At 28.3% G+C, this 16,018-nt stretch overlaps 1 protein-coding gene across 1 annotated transcript; it reads right to left on the reverse strand.

Moving 5' to 3' along the window:
- Positions 1-940: 940 nt before the first annotated feature.
- Positions 941-8,091, reverse strand: LOC111291670 (mitogen-activated protein kinase 20-like). The gene is made up of 10 exons (XM_022883532.2): positions 7,534-8,091; positions 5,985-6,393; positions 5,366-5,493; positions 5,194-5,253; positions 4,030-4,179; positions 3,795-3,950; positions 3,465-3,676; positions 3,250-3,351; positions 1,845-2,014; positions 941-1,737 (listed from the first exon to the last, which is right to left on the reverse strand). The coding sequence occupies exons 1-10, from the start codon at positions 7,555-7,557 to the stop codon at positions 1,295-1,297; spliced, it is 1,854 nt and encodes a 617-aa protein (XP_022739267.1). The 5' UTR covers positions 7,558-8,091; the 3' UTR covers positions 941-1,294.
- Between the last annotated feature and the right edge of the window lie 7,927 nt (positions 8,092-16,018).

Raw genomic sequence — 16,018 nt, forward strand, 5'->3', positions numbered from 1 at the left:
TTGATGACCTAGCAGAAAAGAAAGATTTTTTTTATACAATTGTTTTTTGGTCGAGATGAGATGCATTCACCTTATGTTAGTATGGCAGGAAGAAAATTTCATAGCAACCCAAAAAAAGAGTCAATGAACTTAGAATATTACTAATTGATTATTATTTGCTTTTACTCCATTTAATAATCGGCTTGAAGTTGGCAAAAAATGTAACCACATTCAAGTAGATGCATGTGACCTTAAAAAATGGTCGAATTATGTCAACAATTTCTATATTCTATTGAAATTTAAAATTTTTATATGCTATTAAAATTTAAAATCTAATCTAACGATTTTAATTCATATAAATAAAATTTTTATATTATTTTAATTTAATTATTTTAATTCAATCATTATTTTTATTAAATTTTTGTCTTGATATGATTTTTGATTTGATGATGTAAACGATATCTTTATTAATATGATATTAATTTTACTGATATAAAAATTTAGATAAATAAAATTAGTTATCAAATTATTCAAATAAAACTTATGTTCACATAAAATATTTTTTAAAAAATAAATGTTGAAAAAAAATTGATTTTAAAAAACCTTGGAATATTTTGAAAATAATCAACATATTAATTTTTTAAAAATAAATTCTGATTTTATGAAAAAATTCAAAAAAATATAATTTTTTTAAAAAATTAAGATATTAAAAATAACCAAATCAATAACCATGACAATATTTTTGGCGACAAAAATTTAGAGTTAATAATTAAATAGAAATTATCAAATTAAAATAATATAAAAATTATATTTATATGAATTATAGTAGTAAAACTAAATTCTAAATTTATCGGGATTTGACCAGAATAATCCCATTACAAGGATCACACGTCCAGGAGAAATTATCAACCACATTAACATTAATAGTGGATTTTTTAAATTCTACTAATAGAATGATACATACATCTTAAAATCTATTAAAAATAAATTAATTGAAAAACAATTACATGTCAATCTCTTAAGTAAAACCCTAATTATAAAATTAAAAATTTTCACTGAAATAATTTCTCCCCTTAGAATGTGATGGAATCAGAATAAAAACAAAAAGATATAGGCTGGAGGAGAGAGTTATTTTTTCCTATAAAATTAAATGTATGATTTCATAGACATGTAGTTTCACATTACCAAACTTAATTAGAGCCTATCGTTACCTGAGAATGCTAGCTCCCTTTTTACAGATTCAACTAAACAAATCTCTCTGAAATTTTCCCTCTCTGCAAAAGGATCTGTTACTTTATAGCTTCTTAATCCTTCGCTAATACATCCTTGTCATGCCATACTGAACAGTTCCAATCTTCCTATGAGTAGTGGCAGTTGCAGCAACACCTATACCACCATAATGAGCTTTCGCCTGCAACAAGTTCGTATCAATGGTAACTCTGTCATCAGCAGGTTCCGCATTGTTCACTCTGGTCATGAAAAACGGGTTTGAGTCGATATTGATAGCTATATCTGGTGCGAATTTGGCTGCCATGCCGCATTGGGGAACTTGTTTATTTTGAGAGGGCAACTCCCTTTCAGACCCCATTGTCAATCTTTCTTGCTTTGCTGCGCTAGATTTGTGATAAGAATATCCAGGGTGTACAGCCTGGGGTGGAAGAACTGCACTTCTTGTGAATGTTCTTGGATCATAGGCATCTTTCATGATAGTTCCATTCTCATAAAGCCCAACAGGGCCTACTACCTTTCCAGGTTTGGCTGAATAGAGAGAATATTTCAGTTCAAGTAGTAAATAAATACAAGAAAATAAAAAAGGATGAGCAAAGGAAAAAGAAGGGGGTGGGATAGGATAATCTAAAAAATACCTAGTGGAATTCTTTGTTGTGCCTGCAAGGTTCTTGATAAATGCACAGGAACAGCTTCAGTTTCCCTGGAACTTTTGCTGTATGCCTCTTCTGAATTTTGCTTATCTTTTAAGGAGTTGAAGCTTGGTTGCTCTTTGAGGGGAATTGTATTAGCATGTACAATTGTTGACCTGAAAATTCATTGGATTACGGTGTCAACTATCAAAATTAAAGGCAAAAGATAATGCTGTCCTAACATCAGCCTATTTAGTATTTCCAATAACAGGTAATAACAAAAAAAATGATGTCCTACCAACAGCCTATATTCCTTTCTTTTGGCCAAGAAAAGGCTAATCAGCTGAAAATGAATTTCCCCCAATATCTTATTTAATCAAAATCCGGAAGCAGAGTTACTAGGAACGAAAATGAGCCTACATGCAGATTTGGCACACGCTTATTTGCTTTTACTGAGTGAACCTCATGCATAGTTAGTAGCTTTAGCTTCATCTTTTTCACTTCTAATTCAAAATCTCAACATTTGCTTTTGGAATGCAAGAGAAACCTAAAAATTAAAATAATAAGAAAATATTTGATATTTATAGCATTAAGAGTTTGATTCTTCACCTTCATTATTAATAGCATTATTAAGAGTTCGATTCTTCAACTTCCCCTTGAAGACTATGAAGCAGGTGTTTGGCCCGGTTTATGGGAGAGCTTTTCTATTACAAAACTAGAAGAAGGATGTTTGGCTCTCAAAATTTTAAAATAACTTACATGGGAAAACATTTGAATCTTAGATATAGCTCAAATAACGCTTCTTTAAGAAACAAAAATGTGTAGCAACGAACATATAATGAGATTCTTTTTATATGTTATTTTATGCTATGAGGAGAATTATATTACCTACATCCTTTTGTTTTATTCAGCTTAAAGTTTTTTTTTAAGTTAATTTTACTGCTTTCTATTTTATTTGTTTTAATTGGTAGAAATTTTATGCCTTTATTTCCAGCATGCTTTCACCTTGAATTCAATGTTTATTGCCCAAGCAAATACCAGGTAGTGATTGGCAGATTAGCAAGTATTTATAATTTACTCTTGTAAGTTTTCTTTTTAATTACCGGCAACAACCGCTGTCAAGTAATGTTTATCATCACTTACACAACCAAACAATGCCAAAAACCACACCAAAGTCTATCCATGCCCTAACTATAACAATCTTTATTTGCCAAAATGCCCTTGCTCTAACAACAAAAGAGAATTCTTTTTTTTTTAATCTAGATGCATTGATTTATATATTCTATCCAAATAAAATGACATATACATAATCAAAGTGTCTAAGTAATATTATTTCAAAGTCCACAAGCACAATTTTGGGCATGCTAATAAAAAATTAAAGTTACAAATTATAATATATAGATATATATACCTGGGAAGAGAGACATGCTGTCTTTCAAGTGGAATAACCTGCCCATTTTTACCACCATTTTCCTCAAGATGAGCAAACTGCTTTCTGAATTGATCAACCGCACTGCATAACAAATATACATTAGAAATAAACTATAAGTAGCAGTAGAGTCATTGCTAATGAATCTCAGTAAGATTAGAACAATGACAAAAGTTAAAAAAAACACTAAATAAAACCTTGGATAGAGAAAGTTTGTCCTCTCAGTTCCATTCATATGGTCTTTAAGCAGCTGAGGATGGTATTCGAGTATCTCACAGAAAATTAGCTCCCGTATATCCTCCTTTGTGACCCTACGCCTCTCAAATTCAAACTCCATCTTTGTAATTGGCTGACAGGAAGGCTCTCTCTCAACTTTTGCCAGTCCCTTAAAGTAAGGATCGGCAAGGGCCTGAAACATACCAAATCAAAAGATGTTATTGTTATAAATTCAATAAGCAAAATGATACCAAGAGTTAAAAGAGAATTTGCAGAGAAAAAAACCAATACTTTACAGTAGAACAACAAACCTCTTCAGCAGTTGGCCGGTCTTTTGGATCAAAGGCAAGCAACCTTTGCAGTAGGCGTAGGGCCAATGGATCGGCATTTGGAAATTTTTGTTCAAAAGGAACTGGTTGCTTTTTTCTCATGCTTGTTAAGTATCTTCTTGCCTTCTCATTTCGAACCTGTGAACAAGAAAAAGAAGTTAACAGCAGTCATGTCTTGAGGATCCAAAAACAGCTCAGAAGTCTTAAATATGCGTACCCAAGAGATGGTATCTAACGAGGGTGTACCAAGCAAATCAGTTATCAAATCCAGCTGGTGAACAACATTTTTCCCAGGAAAAAGTGGCTTCCCAGTTAATACCTCAGCAAAGATGCACCCTATACTCCATATATCAATTGCAGGTGTATACTGCATTAACTTTAAGTAATAAGAAAAGGAACCAGAAATTGGACAATGAACAGAAAAGCCATCATGCAGCATCAATTTGAAGTAATAAGAACACGGATAAAAAATTGAGGAAAATGAACAGAAAACAATCATGCAGCATCCATTCGAGGTAATAAGAACATGAATCAAAAATTGGAAAATGAACCGAAAACCATCATGCAACCACTTGATCTGCTATGTTGCTAACATGGGATAGGATTTATAGGATGAAGGATACATCTGCACCATAACTCACATGCTTAGTTGCTATTAATATGGTCTCTTAATTATTTTCTAATACTATATTTGAGGTTCATAGAATCATATGGATAGAGTACATGTGCACTTTTAGGATTTCTTCAATGAAAATTTTCCATTTAAATCCCTACTACACGTCTGAATGTGTTGTTCCATAAACAAGTCTTTATTGTGTAAATTATGAACAGCATCATTTCAAAAACACTTGAATTCATTAAGAATCAAAAGTATGAAATTAAAAGTCACTAGTACAGGCAAAAACAATTCTTGAGTTTAGGAAAAATTCATAAATTCAATATTAAAACTACCATAGATACCTTGGATCATTCTTTTAGGTTTAGTGCATTCAGCCAGACAAAAAGCAAATTATTTCATGATATAAATTGCTACAGTAGCCACATGTTAAGAAATTATTGTTAACCTAATAATTCACCTACAAACATTTTAGAGAGAACTTATGCACTAGACTACGTATCTGTTAGAATAGCCACACTTTTAAATTTAATAGCTTGATCCTAATGAAAGAAATAAGAAGATACGATATAGATACAAAACTCAATAACTTGAATGAAGATTGTAAGCACCAAAGAATGGGCTAAGCTTTACATCATAAAATGCAACATAGATCTAGAAGATATTTTCATTCAATATAAGCTCATAAAAGGGAATAAATACATCACATGATTTTAAGTTTGCAGTGTTCCATACTTCAATGGCTATACAAGAGGACCCCTTTACCTTAGAGAAAAAGGATCCACAAAGCTCTGGAGCTCTATACCATCTTGTAGCAACATAATCCTGTAAATGTACCACAAAATGTCTACAGAAATCAGCTCTTGTTATTGTGATGGACGTAGAGAACAGTTAATATATGAAAACATTAAAGAAAAGTTGTCCTAAAACAGCATACCGTCCAGAATATTGTCGTAGGTGTATCATTGAATGCAACTCTAGCTAAACCGAAATCACATATCTTAAGTTTGCAGTTTGCATTTGCCAAAATATTCTTTGGTTTTAAATCTCGATGGTAGACATTTGCTGCAGCCAAATAGGCAAATATCAGACACATTCTGCACTCTACATATATATCTACCCCATCCATAACGCATTACATCAGGGTGATGTGACAAAAAGAATACAGAAAAACAAAACAAAACGAAAAAAGAAAAAAATAGACAGATACTTGAGCGTAAGGCATGCTAATAGAAGCAGTTGCTACCAAAGATGAGTACAACTGAAAGGATTAGCTGAAAATTGAAAACAGACTGTGGAAACTTTAAATTAATTGGACTAGAGAAAAATGTTTACAAGAAAAATGTTTGCCAAATATTATGGCATAATGGGGCAAGTTTGATACAAACAAACCGTGTTTACCATTAAAATAGTCCGACATGACAAACCTTATTTCTGACAACTTTAGATATCACCTATAATTATCAAAATTGATCAATCCAATCAACGCACTTATAGCTATAAACCAAGTACAAGTCTCAGATAATGCAGCGGAACCAATAAAGAGTGACAATTACCAGTATGAATATACTTCAGTGCACGAAGTAGCTGGTAAAGAAAAAACTGGTAGTGTTCTCTAGTCAAATCATCATTAGCTTTAATAACTTGATGAAGATCTGACTCCATGAGCTCAAAAACAACATAAATATCCTTGAAGTCTCTTCGCGAAGGAGGCAGCATAATGTGTTTAATCTCAACAATATCAGGATGCCGAAGAAGTCTGAGCAGCTTTATCTCGCGAAGAATTCGGGCAGCATCAGAAACATGCTCAAAAATATCATGTATTTTCTTTATCGCCACTTTTTCACCAGTATGGGTGTCAATAGCTGAGCACACAACACCGTAACTTCCTTTTCCTATAACTTCTTGAATCTTATATTTATTCGCATCACCATATTCAGTGAAAAAATCCATCTCTGTTGAACTCTGTGGCACAAAATTGCAAGTAAGACAAGAATGCCAAGCATATTTTTAATACACGCAAGGCTTGTGCAGCTCAATGTAGCAAAATCTCAATACATATCACCATGTAAATACATGCATATGTTGAACCATTCAAATTCATTACTAATGAAAATACCCCCTTTTGAATGGAAACAAAGATCATACAAATGTAGCCATTAACAACAAACAGAAAAAGGACAAAAAGAAAAACCAAAAAACAAGGCAATGGCATCGATAAAATAAACAATTTTAATTCATCAGTGCATGCTGTATGTACACGAAACATTCAAAACCAATTAACTCCCAACAGCCAGCCTACAATTTTCTTATTTTCAATAACTATATAATCATTCAGACTTTAAATAAGCAGTGGCTTTTGAAATTGCTGAGGCAACTAATCTTCAAGACAAAAAAAAAAAAAAAGACAACAAAATTTTAGAAATAAAAAAAAAATTCATAAGGGCAGGATAATATTATTCTTTTCTAAATAATCAAAGTTTCAGACTGCCAGCTTAGCCAGCAGAATCCAATTCCCTACTTTCAGCATATATTATGCACCACCCAGAAAATCAAAGCCTGAAAGATTTATAAGCTTTAGAGAGGAAGATGCTGGAAAACTGAACTATTTGAAAAAAGAAAGGAGAAGAAATTTGGGAAGCAAAAACAAACTGACTTTCAGGAGGAAAAAAAAAGTCTTTCGATTAATTCAAGGGACCAAATGAGATCCAAGAGGAGCGAAAAAGCATTTATTTCAAGGGACAGCATTCCAGAAAAAGAATGAAGCTCACTCATCCAAATCAAAATTTGTATTAAATTTATGCTGTTTATCTCGAAACGCATCACGAGAAGAAATTTAATAGCCTCAGCATTACTTAATTCAAGCCACGAAGAAAATATCTAAAAAAAAAACTCATTCAGACAAAATATCTCCAACATCTTCCACAGAACAAAACACGCACAACAATCCCATATTCCATGTTCTTACATAACTACCCAACATCATCACTCAACAGCTCAATGCTTTTTCATTAATCAGAACTATTATTTTATCATCAATCAATCCGTAATAAAGATGAAGAAAATAAACACCCAAATAATAGAAAAAAGTGATTGAAAAATCACCTTCTTTCGGTGATCTTGCTGCATTTTGTGAAAAAAAAATCCAAATTTAATCCCAATGAACAGAAAAGAAGCAGTTGAATATACAAAGTGAAGAAATCTAAGAAATCAACCACATTTGCCCCATCTCCCCCGACTCCGGATCACAAGTCCATAATCCCACTGATTTCTCCAACATAAAAAAATCCAAACTAAATCCTTCATACAATCTTTTCCTTCTTGCTTTTTTTTTTTCTTTACCACAGCAATTTTGATTCAACTACCATAACAAAGCAGCTCCCAAATACACTCTTTGTTAACAACTCTTCTGCCATTTTTTTTCCTTCTTCTTTTTCCTTTCCCTTCAAGTCCTCATAAACTTAACTAAAAACCCAAAACACTCCTCCTTTTCCCTTCTTGAAACAAGACCCAAAATTATTGAAAATAAATATATTTTTTAGAAAAAAAAACAAAGTGAAACGTCCTTATGAAGAGTGTAGAAACTGCAAGATCTGAACACCGACGGAAAGGAAAGAAAAAGAGAAAAAGAAAAGAAAACTATTATTATTAATAGAGGTTTTTATTCTTTAAGGCATGAATCTAGGGATATATAGAGAACAGAGTGGCTTGTTGCTTATCCGATGCCGTATTTTTATACGTATTTGGAGTGTATTAGGATATCGTGGTGGCAGATGCTGTAAATATAGTCTGGTTTGAGGAGTTTTTGCTTTGGTAGGTGAGAGCATTAGCGTAGATTTGAGCGGAAGGTTCCAAGGTTCTGTTTGGGGATTCCATTTTTTACCTTTTTTTTTTTTTAATTTTTTATTCAATTTGATGTGTTAGCGTATCGGTGCCGCTTTGTATATGTGCGAGAATTTTTAACACGTCATTTTTCCACGTGGCAATTATGAGATAGAGACCACCTAGAAGAGGGGCAATTAGCATCGTAGATTCTTGTTCACGCGGCAAGGTATGAAGAAATCATCATGGTGTACCTTAAACATCGTATTTAAAATCCAAGGGCCGTAGTTGAAGAGTCTCATCATTTTCCGAAATCGATATTGAAATGGATAAATCACTGACAGAATAGTACATTCTCTGAAATCATGTAAAATATTTAATTTAAATTAATTAATAATAAATAAAAGAGTTTACTTTAATTAATATAAAATCATAAAATATTTAATATTTAACACAAACATTACTTCAAAAAGGTCATAAGAATGAAAAATTATCAGCATTTTTTATATTTTTTAAATGAAATTAATTCATGTTTTGCTAGTATTAATTTCTTTCATTGTCAATAACACTTGAAGTAACTTTTCAAAATTTATTACTAATTTAAGGTGGTTCATAATTTTTTTAAACAAAAAATTGTTTTTACTTTTACATATAGGAATTCGTTGAGCTTTGCATTACATAAAAGATTCTGCACTCAACTAGAAGATATCTGTACTCGTAACAAAAAGCCATGCGTTACCCAAACAAAATAGCTTTTTCACTTCCGCATGCAAGGGAGACAAAACACCAGCGAGTGCTATTATGGCACTTAGCATAACTGATCCATTTGTATATTTCACCACCAACACTACTCCTTCCATCAAATTTTGCTTATTCATATATTTAATCCATAAATGATTGGTTCAATTAATTAAAATTAATTTTTTTTATAAAAAAAATTTTAAATTCAAATTCTGTCGATAATTATTTCTTAAAGTCATCTCGAATATATAATTTACAATCACTTATCTTAAATTATTAAATACAACATATTTTATCCTAACTTAAAGATTGAATAATCAATTTATTATTAAATTTTTTTTATTAATATTCACTTATAATAGATATAAAAATTTATCGATAAATTTATCAATTTAAAATATTCATTGAAAAAATTTGAAAGTATTGAGCAAAATTTTTTTTCAAGTTTTTTTATTTTTTAATTTTAAGAATTTCTATAAACATTGTAACTCATAAGATAGATCTGCCACTTATCCTATACTTTACAAATTGGAAAAAAAAAAGAAAAAGAAAGAACTATTTTGTTGTTTACACGGGAAAACTTTCTATTTTCAAACATTAAATAACATGTGCATCATGTGATAAATGATGGTAGGGTCGGTGGTTCTATGTACCTGACACTCGGTTTCTATATTCTTGTTCTTGTGAAACTCGGTGAGATTTAATATTTTAATTACAAGTAACTTAGAATTTACCACGTCGGCAAACTAACAATTACTTGTTTATGTTAATAAAGTATTAATTCACATGTCATATAAGGTCATTGATTTTTGTTTAGATGACGTGTATGTGGTCAAGCTCTTGAATGTTGCTAATTTGAGAGGATTTGAGAGGATTTCGATGTATAAATTTTTTATGTAAATTAAATAAATAAAATTTAAAAAATTAAAAATAAATTAAAACTTTAAATAAAAATAATTATTTATATTTGTACAAAAATAAATAAATACTAACAGAATAAATTATCAAAAAAATTATTCAATTTCATTTAATGTAACTTTTCAAATTTAAAAATATAGTTTGCAAACTTAAACTAAAAAACATAAGAGGTCCTTTTTGCATTCAAATGTAATTTTTGTGAGTAAATAATTTTATTATTTTCATATCTGTAAGCTCTTATTATTATTATATATATATTTTTTATATTATAATTTGTCACAATATTTATTTATAATAATACTAGACGTTTAAATATTTTGAATATATTTTTCTCATCACACTTTTAAAACATCCTTTTCAAACCTTAGATTTTTTCTACTGTAAGAGCAATAAACTAGCTCTTAGTTGATGGTATTCTTTTTTTTTTTTTTTTTGTTATAAAGCATAAAGATAACTAGAAAGTAAAAGTATAATTAACTAAAGATAGTAAAATGCACAAATACTTAAAATGTAACATAAAATAATTATTTTATATAAAAATAAAATTATTTTATATTTTATTTATAATCTTTTGAAAGTATATATTGTTTGTTTTCATCCAAACTTGTTGTTGTTTTTTTTTTTTTTTTTTGCAAATGTAGAAAAAAAAGCAAGTAATAAAAGTAATACAAAAAAGAAATAATTAAAAAAATAGCTTTCCAAAGAAGTTTAATAATGTAGTCGGTGCCTGAAAATCACCCACACAAGAAACATTGTTGTCAACTTGGACGTTTCATCCAACCTTAATTGATTTTATTAATCAGTTATATAATTTTTTTTTTTAATCTTTTGTTAATAGGAAGAGGGGATCTATTTTATAGTATTAAATTAATAATGTCGGCAAAGATTGCAATAATATTATTGACTTCTACCTAGACTCGTGATTTTCATAATACTCTTTTGTCTTAAATTATTCAAATGTTATTGATTTTTATGAAATTTTAAAAGAATTGATTTTAAAGTATTTAATATTAAATTTTCAAATTTTGTATAAAATTAAGGTTTTATAATTTTTAATGTCAGAAAGTTAAAAAAATTATAAAAATTAATTTTAAGATATTTTTTAAATGTTAAAAAATTATGAAAATAAAAATAAAAACAAAAAGGGTAAGAGGAAAATAAAATAAATCCTTAATTCATGCATCAAGATAGAAAATTGCATTTTTAATAAAAAAAATTGATCCAAACAAAATTTGGTATACTTTTCATTGAATAATAATAATAATAATTTATATTTGTTAAGAAAGTTGAGGTTAGAGATTTGGGGTTCATTAGATCCTCAGTTGATGTCAGTACAACGCATTTGATACATTCAATCGTAGTGATAATCCATTTGAATCACCAAACTTTTTCATATTGTAATTGTTTTCATTGCATCGCAAGTTTAATTTTATTGTTATAATATTTAATTTCATCATTATAATAATTAATTTTATGGTTATCATAATTTTAAAATTTAAGAAAGGGATTGATTCGGTTCGAATATAAGCATTCATGTCTTCTCAAGGGTTTTTTCTTTTTTTTTTTTTTAGCTAGGCTTAGAAGTGACCCTTTTTTTTTAAGTTTTTGGTAAAAATTAATTATTAAATTTTTAATACTAAATTTTATAAACATTGAATTTGTATTACAAAAACTAATTGATATGCACTAAAAAATTATGTGCTGACTGTAATAACTATAAATGTTTAATTTTAAAAATCAATAGTTTTGAATAAAACTTAAAAGAGATAGTTTAATTTAAATATAATTTTTAAAAAAAAATTGACTGAATATATTTTGCATTAAGTGATAAGTTGCTCTTTATCTATTTATTCTATTAACTATTTTTGGTTGAAAATTTTCTATTAAGTAGCATTTAATATGAGTTAACAAACTTATTGAAAAAATTAAACTGTTGAAAACTTTTTTAATGAATTGAAAATTTTCAATGCATTATCTAGACTTTTACTAAAAAAAATGCTAAGTATTCAAATTGTAGTGATACACGGATCTTCTTATTTGATTGAAAGAAGGTAACTATTAATGAAGAAATGGTTGACCCTTTCTTAATTATTGATATTATCATCCATTGACGTTTGAAAAATTTTACATTAACAAAAACTAATGAAATAACTGAGATTCTAAATGGAATTTTTTTATCCAAATAATGAAAAATATGTGTATTTTTTAAATAAAATATGGTGAAATTAAGTATCCTTAATTCAAATATCAAGAATGAATAATGAGGTGCCAATACACATTGATTTTTATTCAAGGAAAGTTTCTTGTTATACAATATTCTTATTTCACATCAGTATTAAAATTAATATTCATATGTACATCACAGCAGCATAAGACAATTGATTATAATTTAAACATTTTTATCATAAATCAATTATCTTATTTCTATTTTTATATACTTATATTTTCTTTTATCTCATTTCTTAAAAACAAGAAAAATATATATACTTTTTTCGTCACTTTTAAGAGTATAATCGATCGAGTTCGAGTCGATACAGTATTAAGTTCGAGCTTAAACTTGATTCAAAATTTGAAATTCGAAACTCAACTCGAATTTGATCAAATTTTATTTTTCTAGCTTGAACTTCGTTTGAAATAAAAATCGAATTACTCGAATTTGCTCGATTCTTATATTCGATAAAAATTTGATTATTTGTGTTCGAGCTCGAGTTCATGTTCAAAATATTTTATTAATTAAAATAATAAAAATATATTTAAATATAAAAATTTGATTAGGTTCGCAAACTACTTGATAATAATCGAACTGAATTTAAGTTTTATTCGAATTGAATACGAATAGCTTGTGAATATTAATATATCATTTATATCCCTAATCACCTTACGGAACAAAAAAAAGAAATATTTTATTTCTATTTATAGATAATTAAAATTATACAAAAATGTAATAAACTAATAAAATTATATAAAAAATATATAAAGTAATAAATATGGAATCTTATTATAATATAATAAAGTGATCAATTTGATCATTTTCTCATTCATTTGACTTGTTGTTTAACTTTTATAATCAGTATTTCAATATTGTTTCACAATCTTTTTCTTTTTTGCTTTCTAGTCCAATGGTAGAATACACAAGGGTCCCACTCCTTGTACCTATAAACTCCTAAATTACAGGATTAGTCACTAAATTATACCTAATTTCTCAAATGATAACTTAATTTTAATTCGTAGCAATAAAATTATTGAAATTGGTTAAACGTATTAAATTTAATCACTTTAACAAATTTTATTCAAATCTTTAATAAAAAAATGACATCCCAACCACCTAAACTCTCATGTTAGTTGTCACAAGCAAAAATCCGTGTCACCAAATTATTTCACTTTTTTTTTTTTTTTTTAATTTTCTGGTCAAATGATTGACCAGACCCCACGTTCGGTTCCCTCTGAATCGTATAGTCACTGGCCGCCGTTCGACACTAGTCATTTCTTCTTCCGTTCCTCTTCCTCTTAGCCTAATTAAATTCCCTCAAATCTCCTTTCCTACGAAAATCCAAAAATAATGAAACTTAAAATTCTAGATCTAATCGACTTTCCCTCTGTTCCATCTTTCTTTCCACCAAAACCCGAAACAAATGTTAGATCTACTTTCTCACCCTTCTTAAGCCAAAATCCTCCTAAAATCTTAGTTCAATGCTGCTATTTATTTTTTATTATACTTATTTGATTTTGTCCTTTGAAAGTTTTTATTGATATTGTGTTTTTTGTGTTTTTACCGATTAGTTGTTGAGAAACTCTTTGTGATGATTTTTAGACTAGTTTGAGTTTTGAATGTAATAAGATAGAATTAGATTTTCGATATTACGTAAGTGAAAGCATCTCTGGTTCCCTGCAAAGCTTAAGCAATGGTTTTTTTTTTTCCACCAACCAAATCTTGCATTCAAACCAACCTCCACCACCGGCATCATTCCCCACCACGTGCTCCTTTTTTTTTTTTTTTTTGTCACTTCTCAAATTCACTTTCCACTAACTACAAATATCTTCCTCTCTTGTTATATGAAAAGTCAAGAAAAACATGCCTGCCAAGTGTGGTTATTTTGAGGAAGGCAGTAGACTGAGCTGTTGATCTCCTAGTAATAAATATTTTGGGTTCTGTTTTGGGAGTTAAGTGATGGTGGTGAAGGTTTTATTTTGGTGTTGGAAATTTGGATCGCTGTACTCTCAATGTGCTTTTGATGGTTGTCTGAGGATGCTCAAAGAATGATTGAGTGGTGGATTTGAGAGCTGATCTTGAGCTTAAGATCCGGGTATGGGGGACTTTGTGTGGTTGGGACGGTAATGACAGTATGGAGGCTGTCAATGGTGGTTTTTATGGTGGCTTGTGGTGGAGGTTGAGGTGATTTTTTTTTTTTTTTTGCTTATTGGTAGTTTTTACTGTGGCTTATGGCTGACGCTGATCTTTTTTTTTCTTATTCGCCCACTTCAAGTCGAGAGCTTGGTCAAATGGAGAGTGACATGGATTTTGACATATGTAGAAGCTGAGCTGGTAGTCTACGTGATTGCCATGTTTTTCTTTTTTTAAATAATTTGGATGAAATCTTTTAAAGTAATTAGATTTAATAAATTTTAATAAATTTATTAATATAAATTAAAATTTAGTGACTTAATTAAGAAATTAGGTATAGTTTAATGACTTTCCCTCTAATTTACTCTATAAACCCATTTTATCCATTAATACTCAATTTTTAACTTTTTTTCCCTCATGTTTAACTCTTGATTTGATAAGTTAAACTTATACCTTTTTCTAATATCCTTTTAAAAATTAATAACAATAATAATATCACTTTTTCTTCATTTTGTGAAGAAAAAAATGTTGTTAACTTAAAGAAATTGATCATGGATCTATTTAGATGGATTATAAGATTATTTTAGATAAAATTGAAAATAATAGTGAATGTGAAATTCATTACTATTACAGTAAAATTAAAATCAATAATATAATATGCATTTGAATGCAAAAGTAACGGTGATTATAATATGAATTATAGTGAGAAAAAATGATTATTAAAAGTATTAAATTAAAAATTATATATACAAAAAATTTAAATTATTTAATAGTTAATAAATAATTAAAATTTAATAAATTATTTTATATTAAATAATTTTATTAAAAAATAATAAAATAATAATATATAAAATAGTATTTTTATTTATTAAATTAATAAAAAAAAAAAAGAAGTAAAAAAGTCAAAATAAAAAGGAGATAAAGATCAAAATAATAAAAATCAAATTATAAAGAGTCAAAAAGCATTTTGATAAAAGAAAGGTAAAAAAATAAAAGAAAAAATTAAGACAAGGTTGATCATCGGACAAAAAATAGCCAATGACCAACTGACCTTAAACTTGCTAAATTTTTACATTCAAATGGATGTATTGTGTCGATTGTCACAAAAATTCATAACAACTGCACTTCATTGGTGGTTCATATAAGGCCTAGGTCTATTATTTTAATTCACATTTCTTCCTTATGTGTACCAAAAAAAAATTAAAAATGCTCTTTTGCCAAACAATTAAAAAAAATTTAAAAGCTTCATGTATATGGGTGAATATTGCTTTTTAAATATATGAATCATTCACTTCAAAAGTAATTTCTTAAGAGAGTGTTTGTTATGGGTTGATTTATTTAAAAATTACGGTGATCTTATATTATCTTATTTAGTAATAATTTAAAAATTTTACATGATAGTAATATTAAAGTATTGAGGTGATTAGATTATTGATTTGAAAGTATTAGTGATTTATAATATTATATCAAACATACTAATCTAATATTAATGGTGATCAAATCATTTTGATGATCTTATCATCATGATAATTAAATTATTGTAATAATATTGAAAATGATATCAAACACTACCTAAAATCTTTTGTTATAAAAAAAGTTTCATTCTAATAAGTATTTTTTTTTTACCTTTTATGTAATTTTAACAAATTATTAAAAAAATTGTGGTTCTTCTTAAATATTTGTTTGATTTATGTAATTTTGAAAATTATTCTTTTTTTTTTTTGTAATTCTCACAAATAAAAAAACTACTCTTTGATAACTTTTTTC

Source organism: Durio zibethinus, chromosome 10, assembly GCF_047325235.1.
Source record: "Durio zibethinus cultivar Kanyao isolate XHJ-2024 chromosome 10, ASM4732523v1, whole genome shotgun sequence".
Classification (NCBI taxonomy): Eukaryota; Viridiplantae; Streptophyta; class Magnoliopsida; order Malvales; family Malvaceae; genus Durio; species Durio zibethinus.